At 33.8% G+C, this 14,459-nt stretch overlaps 3 protein-coding genes and 1 long non-coding RNA gene across 4 annotated transcripts; 2 read left to right on the top strand and 2 right to left on the bottom strand.

Annotated features, from left to right (window-relative positions):
• Nucleotides 1-3,817: 3,817 nt before the first annotated feature.
• LOC123716087 lies at nt 3,818-5,803 on the bottom strand. The gene is made up of 2 exons (XR_006754514.1): nt 5,698-5,803; nt 3,818-4,949 (listed from the first exon to the last, which is right to left on the bottom strand). It is a non-coding gene; the product is annotated as an uncharacterized LOC123716087 (long non-coding RNA).
• A 739-nt stretch (nt 5,804-6,542) lies between these two features.
• LOC123713534 (probable RNA-binding protein EIF1AD) lies at nt 6,543-7,573 on the top strand. Its single transcript, XM_045667251.1, has 2 exons — nt 6,543-6,906; nt 7,130-7,573. Exons 1-2 carry the CDS (start codon nt 6,784-6,786, stop codon nt 7,436-7,438), a joined length of 432 nt encoding a protein of 143 aa, XP_045523207.1. The 5' UTR covers nt 6,543-6,783; the 3' UTR covers nt 7,439-7,573.
• Nucleotides 7,574-7,600: 27 nt separating this feature from the next.
• On the bottom strand, nt 7,601-9,033 carry LOC123713525 (speckle-type POZ protein-like). Its single transcript, XM_045667238.1, has one exon. The coding sequence runs from the start codon at nt 8,888-8,890 to the stop codon at nt 7,874-7,876; it is 1,017 nt and encodes a 338-aa protein (XP_045523194.1). The 5' UTR covers nt 8,891-9,033; the 3' UTR covers nt 7,601-7,873.
• A 1,545-nt stretch (nt 9,034-10,578) lies between these two features.
• LOC123711933 (ras-related protein Rab-30) lies at nt 10,579-14,362 on the top strand. Its single transcript, XM_045664808.1, has 4 exons — nt 10,579-11,074; nt 11,527-11,710; nt 11,892-12,043; nt 12,475-14,362. The coding sequence occupies exons 1-4, from the start codon at nt 10,904-10,906 to the stop codon at nt 12,574-12,576; spliced, it is 609 nt and encodes a 202-aa protein (XP_045520764.1). The 5' UTR covers nt 10,579-10,903; the 3' UTR covers nt 12,577-14,362.
• The last annotated feature ends 97 nt before the right edge of the window (nt 14,363-14,459 follow it).

The following is a 14,459-nucleotide window of genomic DNA, read 5'->3' as shown; positions in this document are numbered from 1 at the left end:
ATTATTTTTTAGAAAAAGATAACGAAATAGTGTAGAATGTTTACCCGATCATATTTAAGTTCTAATATTTATTAAACTAAAGTTAAAAAATCACTACTATATTAATAGCTCTATTTAAAACTTGACAGGTTTTTAAGAACGTTTAATAATGTTAGTGTCAACTAACAGCATCATGCCATTGCACCGTTAATAGTGTAATCCACCAACTAAATGAGTTTGTATGGGAATGAACTCGTGACAAATGGTGAGCTAATGTCTTTCGCATTCAAATTCGGTATATAAAACTTTTGCCAATCCCATGTACCCATTAGTAAAACCTTTTCTTGTATTAGGTCTACACATTTACTGACACTCCATTTTATATTTTTGCTGCCTACATATTGTTTAATCTCCGACCATGCCATTTCAATCGGATTTAGGTCGGGGTGGTATGGTGGTAGTCTTAGTACCTGATGACCTCGTTCAGCTAGGATTCGATCAATCGAAAATGTTTTAAATTTATCTTTGTTGATCTTTATTAAATTGTATAACTGAGGTTTCAAATGTGTTTCCTCGTACTGTACACCTTTTTCAATGAGCCAGGCCTGCATGTCAGCTTTTTTAGAATTAGAGATTGGTGCGCGATCCCACTGCTTATAATGATAGGACGCGTTGTCGACTACCACGACGGAACTGGGTTGTAGGTTGGGCATTAATTGGGTTCGGAGCCATTTTTCGTAGTTTTCAAAATTCATATTGTGGTAGTCGCCTGATTTGGTACCAGCTTTAAAAGTCAGCAACACATTAGGTATAAACCCAGTATCAGACCCTGCGTGGACAATGACAACTCGCTGTCCTTTCGAAATAGGTTTCTTAAGCCCCTTAGTAGTACCATCGGTCCAGGCTTTTGAAGAAGACTGCGATGAATCTACGTAAGATTCGTCTGTATAAACAATAGGCTTTCCCTCTTGGCGATATTGCTTTATTTTCCTTAAATATTCGATACGTTGCAAACGTATATTAGAATCTCAATCAGCACTTTCCGGTTGTTTTCGGTGTTTTCCCACCGAAACCCCAAACTCTTAACTATTCGCCGAAGACTTCGTTCTGAACCTTTGAAATTTATGTCATCTTCTAGCTGCTTTTTAAGCTTTCCGATGGTAGGAAGTTCATTATTTGTCTTGTGAAAGTTATGAATGGTTCTCTTTATTACTCCTTGGTCGAAGTTATCGATATTTGTGACCGGTTTTGTTCTGGAACGTTTTTTGCCAGGTGTTCTGAACACTGTGATCAAATCAGAACTTTTGGCTTGATTGAAGATATTTCTTACCGTTGCAATTGACGTTTTTGTTGACTCTGCTGTCCTTTTTTGGATTTTACCTAATTCGCTGATTATACTATTAAATTTTATTTTTCCTGCCTTAATGATTTCGGCAGTTTGATTTATCTGGCTCAAATTTACAATGTTGCTGTCCGAATGACTGAACAAAGTATTTGTAGCTTCGTCAATCTCACTTTGGATTTGTTTCAAAGAATCAATTAATTCGTTAGATTCCATTTTTTAAAACAATTCACGTCATAAACCATTTTCCTGGTTTGTCAGTATTTGTTCTAGGCATATTCACTTTAAAGTCACAAACAAACTTAAAAACAAATAACAAACAACAAAACACTAACAAAAAACAACAAAACGTAACATCAGTAACAATAATATTAATGACGCGACTGTACACGGGATGTGCGCGGGGCGTCGTATCGGTGCGGGGGACGGAATGCGACTGGAGAGCCAATCGACGCTACGCGCGCCCGCTCCTCATTCCGCTAGCCCCCCCTATTTTTTACTTGCGCAATAACGGTCAGCGCTAGAGTTTCGTGCCGCTACTTGTACAAGGTAGGGCTTTTCGTCCTTTAGGTAGATTACCTAGTTCCCAAGTTTGGTTGTCGTTTAGTGAAGTAATTTCACTTGGCATAGCATTTTGCCATTTTTCTTTATCAGTAGAATCCATCGCTTCTTTAAAGGTCGTAGGTTTGTGAATATTTTAAATTTTTCCGCTGCGGCTAAGATAAATCATCATAACGCCTAGCAGCTGTGATATTTGATCAACTTCATAGTGACCTTATTTGAACGGAAGCGTTTTCTACATTGTGATTATTGTTTACTACTTCTCCGACACCGTTGTTAACAGGCTCTTCAATAGTAGAAGAACCAAAAAGTGAGTCGTAGTCGCTTTCAATATTTGTCGGTTTCTGAATATTTCGTTCCGAAATTTTATCGTTATCACTTTGCGCTTTGCGTGTCAACGATGTTGTCATATTCATCAATGTCATCAAGCGTCATAGTAACTTTCTTTTGTAGTGTTGGTTTCAACTGACTTGACTCAATTTCATTTAAAAGTGTTGAAAGTCCGAACTTGTTTTCTTCGCAGTACCATGCATTTCATCACTCGAATATCTTTTGAAGGAATGATATTGTTTTTCGAAAGAATATAGATTCTGAGAGCTTTTGACGTTGCAGAGTATCCCACAAACATCCCTGGAATTGCTTTAGGAACAAAGTTGTAACCATTAGATCCCTTTTTCAAAACAAATATGTATAGATGATTTCCACAGGGCTTTCTACCAACGCATCGTTGGAATAGTGTTTGATTTTGAATGGCATTGTTTATTTTGAGCACCAACACCAATAATAAAAGAAACTGAGACGGAAGAGGAAGTTAATATCAATATTAACTTTCCGTATATACAAGCATAGCTTTGGAATATTAATCTATAGGCACGAGACCTGATATATCATATGCGTCGTCGCTTTTAGAAAACTTGATTCACCTACCAAAAAGGTTATTATATTATGTTGGTAAAACGCATTTTCCGTTATTTGAAAGGCACGCAACATAAAGGTTTAACTTATACACGAAGAAGTCAATCTGTTATTGTGACATCTATGTCACAATAACAGACTGGCTTTGCATCTATCATGGCGGAGATCAGCAAGTGGGAAATCAACGTCCGGAATGATTTGCTCATTTTTTGGAGCTGCAATTAGCTGGAGAAGTCAGAAACAAGCAACCGTCTCCATCTCATCTACTGAAGCAGATTTAATAGCAGTTAGTGAATTAGCACAAGAAATTTTGTGGCTAAATTGTCTATTTCACCAACTTTCAGAAATCGAAAGTCGATTATTAAAGTTATCCAATTAATCAACTCGCTTTAAATCCACGCTATGTGCTCGCCAGTACCATGAGCGTACTACACACATTAAACTTTAACATTTCTTCATTAGAGAATGTGTTAGCAATGGAGACTTTCCAGTAGAACATGTTGCCACAGGGCTACAGTTAGCCGATATGCTAACGAAACCATCGTATGGCCCTCGATTAAAAGAACTTGGCTAACAATTGGACTTCAAGAATGTACATAATATATTCTCTAAAAATGTAGAGGGTGTGAAGTATGTATATATAAGGTAGACTGGGTACAGTCTATGTGACAATTTTGATTTGAGTCCCAAAAACTTTGTAAATTTATTATTTAACTGCAAGAAAAGTAATTTCAATCTTAATTTGTACTTTTGTCTACGTAAAAATACCAAAGTGTTATACCATAATACGCTGTATTAATGATAGCATCTTAAAAAAAGGGGCAAATTGAAAAATGGAGCCCCACTGCTATGTAAACTGCAGGTTTTATCCAATAAAAATATGAAATATTCAAATACTTTAAGAATGCTAAGCTACTTTAGCTCTTTACTCTACTTTGTGCTCTGCAGGGCAGGTAATAAAAATATTAAATTACAATACCTAAGTACTTGGTGTAGGTTTGGCGAATAAAACGAAATAGAGAAGATTCAAGGGTTTACTATATAAAGGTTGGGCCTACCAACTGACTAATTAACTATTATATTTTTTCCTAGCTTTAGTTTTCGCAAAAGTATTAATGACTTCGCTTAAATCCAGGCTTGATGCGGTTTTGTTTTCAATTGCTATTAGCGAATAAATAAATGACGGAGTTGAATTTGGCCCATATTATTTCTTAAAGAATGTTTTATTATTTTTAATTTGCTAAATGATCTTTCAGCTGATGCAGAAGTGATAGGAATTGTAAAGAATAATAAAATTGCTGTACTTCCGCATTCTAGCACTTCATATTTGCTCATTATTTTGTTACATAATTTGTCAACAGTCCATGCTTGAGTTAGTTGAGGTAAAACTAGGTGGTAAATATTAATAAATTGACGTGCAAACTTGGGCCTATTATATCTAAATATTTTCTAAATCGTCACACGTCCGTTTGTAATAAAGTTGCTTCATCAATATGTAATAATGTTGGTGTTAGAAAATCGAATATATGACACACAGACTGCACTCATACCAATAAAACGTCCATTATTAAAAAATCGCAATTTTAAATATTTTTTTCTCGGTTTGGAAATTGGTGATTAGCAGCTAATTCTTCCAAATGTTTTTAAACTTTTCTTTGTTTTTTTTCTTATTTCTATCAATACCTATTTTCCATTTTCTTGCAGTTTCACTGGCTTTGCACTTGAACTTCATTCATCACTAAATTTAAATCATGAGTGGCATAATGTAGTGTACTCTGCGTTAGGCTGGATATCCTTAATATGCTTTTGTACATTGCTCATCAAACTGGTTTAATTACACACACATTTTTTAAATCAATATTTTTGTCGATAATGTTGTGACTTGGTTGACAATCTACTGCGCCATGTTTGATGGCTGTATAAAAGCCAAGAAACACTTCTTTTAGTTCTATAAAAATTGGTTGTCCATTTTCCGATTTGGTTATTACTGAATACCTCACAACAATGCTAAGCCTTCGATATGTCCTGTGTCGTATCCATTATGATGGCAAAACGACGGTGACGCTGTAATTTGTTCTAGATGGGTTTCGAGTTTGGTCCCCAAGCTCAATCGTTTCATTTTTAATTGTTGCACTCAGATATCTTGTAGATCCTAAAAACATAAAAAACACAATTTCAAAATAGCCCTGATATTAAACAGTTAATAATTATAAACTAAATAAATCGATAAAAAAACTTAGAAATTATTATTATTGCCTTTGGGCATATCCAAAACTTGCCGCAAAATGTAATCATATCGGGTGACAAGCTCTACAAAGTTCAGAAAATTTCCGTGGTATCCTTCCTGACTTAAGTCTTCTGTATGTCCTCTCAAAGCCTAGCAAAGAACTCTTTGCTATGGTAAGTATGATATTGAAGAACCATTTTCCAAAATGATACTTCTTTTCGAATTTAAGTTCCTTGTCGGTAGTATTAGTATCGTTTCTTCTTCCGAAATTTATACACAGTACATGCTTCCAAATGGCCACTCGAACAACTGCGTTATTTAATTCTTTCTTATCAGAGACGTCAAAAGTAAAATAAAAGGAAAGAGAAATACAATGATACGCTACAAATGTCGTTAAGGAATCCCCGGGAAAAAATTATCACTGTTAGAATTATCACATTTAACGGTGGAGACCATTAACGATCTCCTACCGGCGGACCTGAATTAATGTATCTACTACAGGTGAATTAAATGTTTTCACTCTATTTCGCGTTATATAATGAGCTGTAGCCGAAATCTATAGAATTGACACGATTCATTGATTTAACGGGCATCAATATGCGTGGTAAAATCCAATAAAATTGAATCACTATATTGACCAGTACAAAAAAAATATTGATATTATTTTACTTACTCCTGATACAGCATTAATTTTATAACCGTTCTCTAAAAAAAAATCTTAACTCGAATTCACAATAAAACGCTTATCAATGAATAATAAAACACACATCACTATCCGTCAAATTATTAGCACTGCCAACCTACAGAAAGAATTTAGGGTAATTCCCTAGGCATAACTTTTGAACTTCTCTCAACTGAGTTGTCATGATTAAAGTGGGGTTGCATGCTGTTAAATTTATTTTGAAAATGGGAGAAATTTCCAGAAGTTCAGTTCGATCAAGATATCTGGTAAGGATTCGAGGGCCCCGGGATACTGCCCCGCCTAACCCCTAACTATACGCAACTGTGTTCATCGTGATTCGCACCCATTTCATCACGTTTGCAGATGTATCGCAACAACGACATGCGGTTAATGAAATGTATTTCCGCAGCTCTGCGTAAAAAAGTCCCGCGCTTCACTTCATAAGCATGCTTATATTTATTAATGTCAGACTGCGCTCTTTTAGTCTTCCGCAAGCGTGTTCTCGGTATCTAAAATATTAAAAAAAACATGTCACAACCGTACCCAACGAATACTTTCACAACAAACAACCGCCATGACTGGGCCATGTAACCTACGTAAAAACTAATCACTCTTAATTAGCTACTAATATTCAACTTATAACAAAAAATATAAGATATAATTTCTTTCAAATCTCTATTTTCGACTTGTTAAAACTTTTAAATTTTAAAAGCCATGTTTTGCACTAGCCATAGCCCAAGCGGGAGTTCATAATCGAGACTTGGCAACTACGTGATACAGATTAGTACTTATTATTACAAACTACTACATAAGAATTTAGATATCTGTGATCACCAATACAAGTTAGCTTTTTTTATATTGACCTTAAGGTTGTAAACACCCAGGTCATGAAATAATAAAAAAAACAAGTTTAAGCTAAATTCACATACACATTGTAGTCTTGGTGTTGGTACAACTCCAAAGTCTGAACTCATAATTTATAATATTAATATATTTCTAAGTTGAGAAAAGGTTATGAACATTGGCTGATAAGAGTTTATAAATAATACTTTTAATGATAAAAATAATTCATAAAATATGTCGAAGGTTACAAAAAGGAAACATGTAATGAACGAAGCCTTGTGGGATGATTATGAATTACCCAAAGAAAATCAAAGTGTTGTTCGAGTTTTAAGAAGCCGGGGAAATAATTTGCACGAGGTAGTTTAAATAACTAATTGTGTATATGCCTATATATACAATTTGTATCTTAAGATGCGTCATTCATTCTGTAATTATTCAGTATAGAACATAAAAACACCGTATCCAGTCATCTGTACGATATCTAGACTTGATCATTACACAAATTAATCTTTGTTTTGTAGTTGATAAGATGTTGAAAAGGTAATCATTCATCTTGGATTAAACATTAGTATTTTTACAGGTAACTAACCCTAATGGTGAAGAATATCTTGTTTCAATGCCTACTAAATTTCGAAAAAATATATGGGTCAAAAGAGGGGATTATGTATTAGTTGAACCAATTGTTGAAGGAGATAAAGTGAAAGCTGAAATAATCAAGATTATGAACAAAGACTCGATAAAGTATTATAAGGAGAATAACATATGGCCTAAAGAGTTTGATTGTGAAAAGAAACAGAATGTAAGCAATGATAATGACTTGTTCATAAATACTAATAGACTTCCGATACAGAATTATAGTGAAAGTGATTCAAGTGAAATAAGCGAATGACAAAAAATTTAAAAATTGCACTTAAAACTTCGCATTTAAGCAATTTTTCTACTAAATGTTATGGAGGTTGGGAAAAATGGAGTAAAAAAACTGTAACAATGTAATAAATATTTAGTATAAAAGAAAACAAAATCTGTTTAAGACTTAATTGTAGAAGTTATATAATTTCGTTAATTTTTATTTGAGATCATTGAATACTTATTTACTAGAAATACATCAAAAGCATGAAAATTATAAGTTATTGGACATTGATTAACTGCAGACTATTCCTGCCAGTGTATGAGTGGATAAAGTAAAGTTCCAACAAGATATACTCAAACTAACTTTAACTTATAATTTTCATCTAGACAAATTTTTACACCAGGCTACATTTTTTTTCAAGTAGACTTAAAATATACAGAATCAAAAAATGTTTTAACATACTTAAAGAAATAATTATTTAATATCTGCATCAACATCATCAGTAATAACATGTTCATATATAGTTTTAATTAAATCTACAGATTTAACTTCAGCCCATCCTTTGGTTTTTGTTATGAGTTTAGCTTGACCATCTTTGATAAATTCGAGTGTTAATTCCTTTAAAGCTTTAGCTGAATGTAAATCTGCTAATTGCAATGTATCAATAGCATTGTCAACTGTAAGTTTTTTATGTAATGCCTCCTCACAAAGGCTTTTAAGTCTATTAAGCTGGTAATAATCAGCTGCAGCTAATAATTTTTCAGGTATCTCATCAACTCTTGGAGCTTTGTCACTATATATAAAAGTTAAAACTTCTTTTAAAACATCAGATTCTAGCAAAGACTGAACTACATTTGTGTGACATTCTGTTGTATTATGTTCAAAGTGAGCTTTTAAAACCATGCTGCGACTAGCTAAAACTGCTTTATGAACTTTAAAATCACATCCTTCTGCAGATGTAATTACCACATCAGAGAATAAACCATCATTAAGAAGATTCTCAAAATCATTGCTAAGTTGTGCCTCTGGTATATTTGCTCTATCAATTTTTACATCATTTGTTACCATAAATTGAAACTTCAAACGAAGGCTTCCATCACTTAACAGAAATATATCATGGCCATCATAGCTGGCAATATCACGTTTGTAGAGAGTAGCTAAGAACTGCCATTTATTAGCTTGAATAGTATGATATTCTTTTATTATTATAGAGCGCTCTTCAAATCTTTTTAAGCATATGGTTAATATGGACTTAAGAAATACAGGAACTGGTGACAAGTAGTATATTTCAATAATATCGTTACAGCGTCCAAGAAATTGCATCTTCAGTTGGAATCTTGTATCAATGGATTGGTCTTTTGGACTTTCACTTACCCGCAATTCGCGCGATGTTTTACCATCTAAGAGGAATATAAAGTTTGGAATAGACCATATTATTGTATTTACTACTGTCTGGCCTTCTGTTCGAGTTGTATAATTAGCTGTGGACATTTTCACTATGCTTTAATTATATTTCGAAATAACTCTGATATGATATTTCTTATTTCTCAAGAATGAACTGTTTTAGTTTAAATATTTTATGGCCTTACAGAATAATCAATTTACTGTGAACTGTGAAGTATAAACAAAAGACATTTTAGGTATACCGTCTAATCTATAAAGCAGTGTTGCCAGTAGCCGGTAGTCAAAAGTAACATCATATATTATGTATTTTGTAGAAAACTACGATTAGTGCACTTTATAAGACTAAAAAATCTTTTGACACAATTATTTATTTCTTTGAATGATTAAATGGAATAAAGTAGAGACTCAGTGCTATACACAATGTAGAAAACATTGTTTGTATTCCTGCATCTAAAATGTAAAGCTCAAAGCGACGCGCGACTACCTTTGCGAAAATTTCGCACTACGATTACCAAGTTATGAAATAATTTTCGTCGGTCACACTTTATAATCACTCATTCGGTATATGGTATATTCGGCAACATGGGTAAACCTACCTAATCCTTCTGGTTATTTTATGTTATTAGTTTCTTTCTAAGTGTAACCCGAGTAATTTAGGATTGTTATCACACTGTTGTTGCTATGGCAAATGAGAGCGTTCATTTATTTTTGAACCCACGATAACTAGAACATCACATAAATCTAATCAGACAGGTCAACTCAAGCCAGTGGTGCAACCCAAGTAAGCAGTGAGCCCATCTGCTAGTAACTAGACCAGTCCTACGTAATACGTATGCGGAATTGGCAGTGAAAAAATCGGAACAAAGCGATAAAAAAGATACAAAACTGGATACAATACTTAACTGCTTAGAAGCTTTCCACAAAAGAATATTCTTTTGGAACAAAATAATAATAAAAATACTACATAAAATGACCAGAAATGACCAACATACTGAGATGAATTAGATATAAGATACAAACAAATATAATGGCTGATAGGAAGGCCCTGTTAATATAACATAACAAATTACTTCTTTATTCCTAAATACGGCGAAACGGTTTGCCTCAGCTCACTTAAACAGGCTACATAGCCATGTGAATGCTGAGGCAATCCAACTTCTTGACACCACAGGAATAAGACGCCTAAAGAGAACTAAGCCTTTTGAGTTAAGAAACCTAGTGTAGTTAATATAAGTGCAAATGCGGAATCTCCGACACACGAACATAGTGTCAAAACATTACCGAACACTAAGACTGATAATAAACATTACCTTAGTTTAATTCATTAGTAATGTAGAAATTTATGTGAACATAATATTACTTATTAGCCATAATTATTGTATTGGCTAGATTGTAATTCATGTAAAGTCGCACTCTTTATGTGAACTTTATAACTCTTGCTTTATTAAAAAGTCAGCTGGAATTAAGTCGGGAGATCTAGGGTGTGTGCTAGGGGCGAAACTTAAATGTCGGATTTCAAAGCGATTAAAAAATATGCGTTGTGCTTCTCTCAACGAAAACTCATTGAAAAAGTGCGCCTCTTCGTGGAGTGTGCACCAGTGACCAGACCACTGTGACATAGCGTTTAAAAAATCTGAAAGATTAAAGTTTAAAATCGGCGCTGAGACAATCTTTATTTCAAAACAGACTAGACCAGCCTACCACTACACAGACTAATAATAGTAATGATTGCTGGTATATATATGTGTACGTAGTCTGTGGATAATATATGAAATATTTTTGCTATGCTAATACTTAATATGTTATCTAAATTATTAAAAACATCAGATAAATAAAGAGAACCTTATATCAAATTAAATAAGGTGCTTCTATCTTGTTCATTTGTAAATTTTGATTTAGTAGTTAATCTAATCTTGAATTGAAAATTAGAAACGATTCATAATGTCGGCGGTAGTGTGTATCTTCTCGTACGTATTGTGAACTCAGTAAAGCGGAACAGTGAACGGCGAAAATACCCTTTACATATTATTTGCTAGCAGTAAGCTCTTTCCTCGATTTCTATTATTAAAATCGAAAGCAAATGTAATTTGGTACAGTACTATGGAGGACTATAAATTCTTGTTTAAAGTCGTGCTAGTCGGTAACGCAGGTGTTGGAAAAACTTGTTTAGTAAGGAGATTTACGCAAGGATTATTTCCACCGGGTCAAGGTGCTACAATTGGAGTAGATTTCATGATCAAGACGGTGGAGGTTGATGGCGAAAAAGTGAAGGTATCCTTTGTATTATTTGGGAAGGATTATATATTTATCAATGATAAATATATATTTCATATAAACTTTAAAAATAAAAAAGAATTCAACAAAATTATGATTTGTGTAGTAACAGTGCTTGTGTTTATATCTGGCATATTTGACAGCTATAGCTGAGTACAGAGAGGATCCAAGAGTAATTTTTATCAAAGTGTGGTGGTCATAGCTCCTAAGAAAGACTGCTCCAGCTCACCACTGCAGTTCTTTGGCTATGAACGAATAAACCTCAGTCTTTGTAGGATTAAATTAAGGAAAATTGCTTCTACCCCAGCTAGAAACTTTATCTACCCCTTTCTTAGATCTGAGGAATGTATACTTTATCAATTTCTTGTTTATAACAATGCTTCATCTAATTGTGTAATAAATTGTATTTTATTCCTTAGTATAAAAATATCTTTTTAATTTTTTTATAGCTTCAAATATGGGACACAGCTGGCCAAGAAAGATTTCGGTCAATAACACAAAGTTACTACAGGTCGGCACATGCTTTGATCTTAGTATATGATATATCTTGCCAGCCTACATTTGACTGTTTACCAGATTGGCTCAGAGAAATTGAAGAGTATGCTAACAACAAAGTTTTAAGAATCTTAGTGGGTAAGAAAAGTTTAGTACAATAGAATATAAATAGCTTGACCTCCCTCACCCCCTGAGGGGGCTGAGGGGGACAAGACTAATTTAATATTAAATTATATATTACCATTTATTATTAATCTATAACAAGCAAAGTCAAAATGTTTGATGATTATAGTACTCAATATTTATAAATTTTGCTTAGGTAACAAAACTGACAGAGAAGACAGGGAAATTCCAAGGCATATTGGTGATGACTTTGCACAACGTAATGGAATGTATTTTCTTGAAACCTCCGCTAAGGAAGCCGAAAATGTTGAGCGTTTATTTATGGAAATTGCTGTGGAATTGATGGAAGTAAGTTTTCTTTAGCTATTGCGTATCTATTAGATGAAATCTGTGATCAGATAATAATCGAAAAAGGTATTTTTGGGTGATGGGTGATGAGTCGCAGGTCTAAAAATAAAACTTTTTAATATGGATAAAATTGGTGACAGTACTGTGTGATTCCAAATAAAAGCGACAATATAAATCTTTTATAAACTAAGATTCAGACTATGGTTGAATTTCTCGTTATGTGTTTTGTTTTTGTCCACCCTACAACAATCATATCTTAATATATAGGGTAGTCATTGTATCTGTCTCAGTGAGGCTAAGGAAACAGTGTGGTAGTAGTGTAATTAGAAATTAAGCAGTTGGATCTTTTATTGCCACATTCAGACGGCACATTGCAGTGTGCGGAATTTTCAAGTGTTAACCTAGATGCTCATTGATATTATCTTTTTCAGCAAGCGAAATGCAAGGAATTGCCAAAGTACGATGGAAGTCTGGGTCCTATCAATGGTAAGACATCATCAGTGGGTGACAGCTCATGCTGCTTCAGATCGTAAATAACACCCCGGAGTGTTAGCCGAGATTTTAAAGGTTTTAAACGTTAAACTATTTGGTTTGAGAAAATGTCATCTCATTTATAACTTCTAAGATAAGTTAGGTTAGGTTAGGTGCGTAAATCACAACAATTTATATGGGTTAATTACCATTGCAATATTTCTAAAGAACATGCACAGTGATATTATGGGAATGTTTTGAAGTGAAAAAAACATTGTTTTGATACATTCCATTTTGTTATTTATTATAGTGAAATTTTATGAATTACTGAAACATTTTGTGACGTTTAGGTAATTTTAACCATAAGTATGCATTTTTCATACAATTAGTGCAATTATAAAATATCATTTATCACACACATAATAACTCACAAAAGCAATGCATATCGAGGACGATGGGACTATGTTCGCACCAGTACTAGATGGGGTGTGATACGTCCTGTGTTTTTTAATGTTGATTGAAGCGTCGATTTCACAAATACTCTCGGCGTCTGCGAGTGTGTAGGGCTGCGTGAAGCCCTAAACGGACGGCTAAGGACGTTTTAAAATGATTGCTTTTTAAATCACGGGGCTGATCTCAATTTCACAAATATCTTTAAGTGGACACGGTTGTGCTCCTGACGCGAGCGTAGTGGATCGATAGTTGTTTTAATGTTCATTAGAAATAGTTTGTTACACATATTGTTAGACGGGTTACAGCGTTTATACGCGGACTTGTCGTTTATCTGGATATTCGAAACCCCGTAGTGCATCCGCATCTGTGGTGTCCGTCGACGAGTGCTGCAACCGCGTTCATTAAATACTACTCGATATCTTTAATGACTTATTTTGTAGTTTATGACCACCAAGTTTTAAGGCCTTTGCGGCATTGAATTTGGCCCGGGGCTGGGGCCTTAAAATGTTGTGAATTTAGTGAGAGTAAATGTTGACCGATCGAGGAGCAGAAGATGCGAGTAGTGAATTTAAGTACAGGGACGACGGGACATAATTAACTGTAGATTGTAGAAACTGATTCAATTCTTTTATTATGGCAATATTTTTATGGTGGTATTAATAAAGTTTTATTCGTTATAAATTAGACCAACTTTACCAAAGTCTTGATTGGGTACTCGTACCTGACGTGGTGCTTTTATATCACTATGTTCGCTTTGTCTCTTTTCTGAATCTCACCCTAAGACATTCTGCGGTTTTGCGAAGTTATTCTTACATGTGTTAAGTTAGCATTCGGTTCTTTACTACTGCGACCGCTCGACGACTACGCGACAACGAGAAGATTAAACTTATTTAACAGTTATTCAAGGATATAGAAAATAATATTCACATTATTATCTTGGCCTTCGGAGAAACTGATAAACTGATAAACACCAAACATGATGTCTGTTCAAGTACACTTTCTTTATGGCAAACAAAAAGTCTTAATTAAATTCCTATCTCTTTTGTTTCGTTCGGTCTTAAGGTTTGCTTTAAAAGGTTTGCTTTGCTTAAAAAATCTTGCCTTTAATTAAGTGTGTCTTTGATATTGTTACTGTTTTGCTTAAAAGTTTTTAATAATTTTTGATAATGTATTATTTACATGTTATGTAACTTTTTAAATATTATTTTAGATTTTTTTACATAAACGTTATTCTTCCTGAAGTATGTGATGTCTTCATTTATTGACAATATTTTTACATTTTAATTTGAGGGATCTAAACGAGGATTTTATTATTGTGTCATTTCAATAGAAAATAAACATCACCAAAGAAATTGAATTACTTGTTAAACTCGCAATAAAGGAAATTACGCTGTATCTTTGTTTTTGTATTTTAACTCCGGTCTTTTGATGTACGAGAACCTCCCTACTTATACGAAACTAAAGTCATCGGAAAAATGCATTGATCTTCAAT

This window comes from Pieris brassicae, chromosome 1 (assembly GCF_905147105.1).
Source record: "Pieris brassicae chromosome 1, ilPieBrab1.1, whole genome shotgun sequence".
In the NCBI taxonomy this organism is placed as follows: Eukaryota; Metazoa; Arthropoda; class Insecta; order Lepidoptera; family Pieridae; genus Pieris; species Pieris brassicae.
This window is presented reverse-complemented; position numbering and strand designations above follow the sequence as displayed.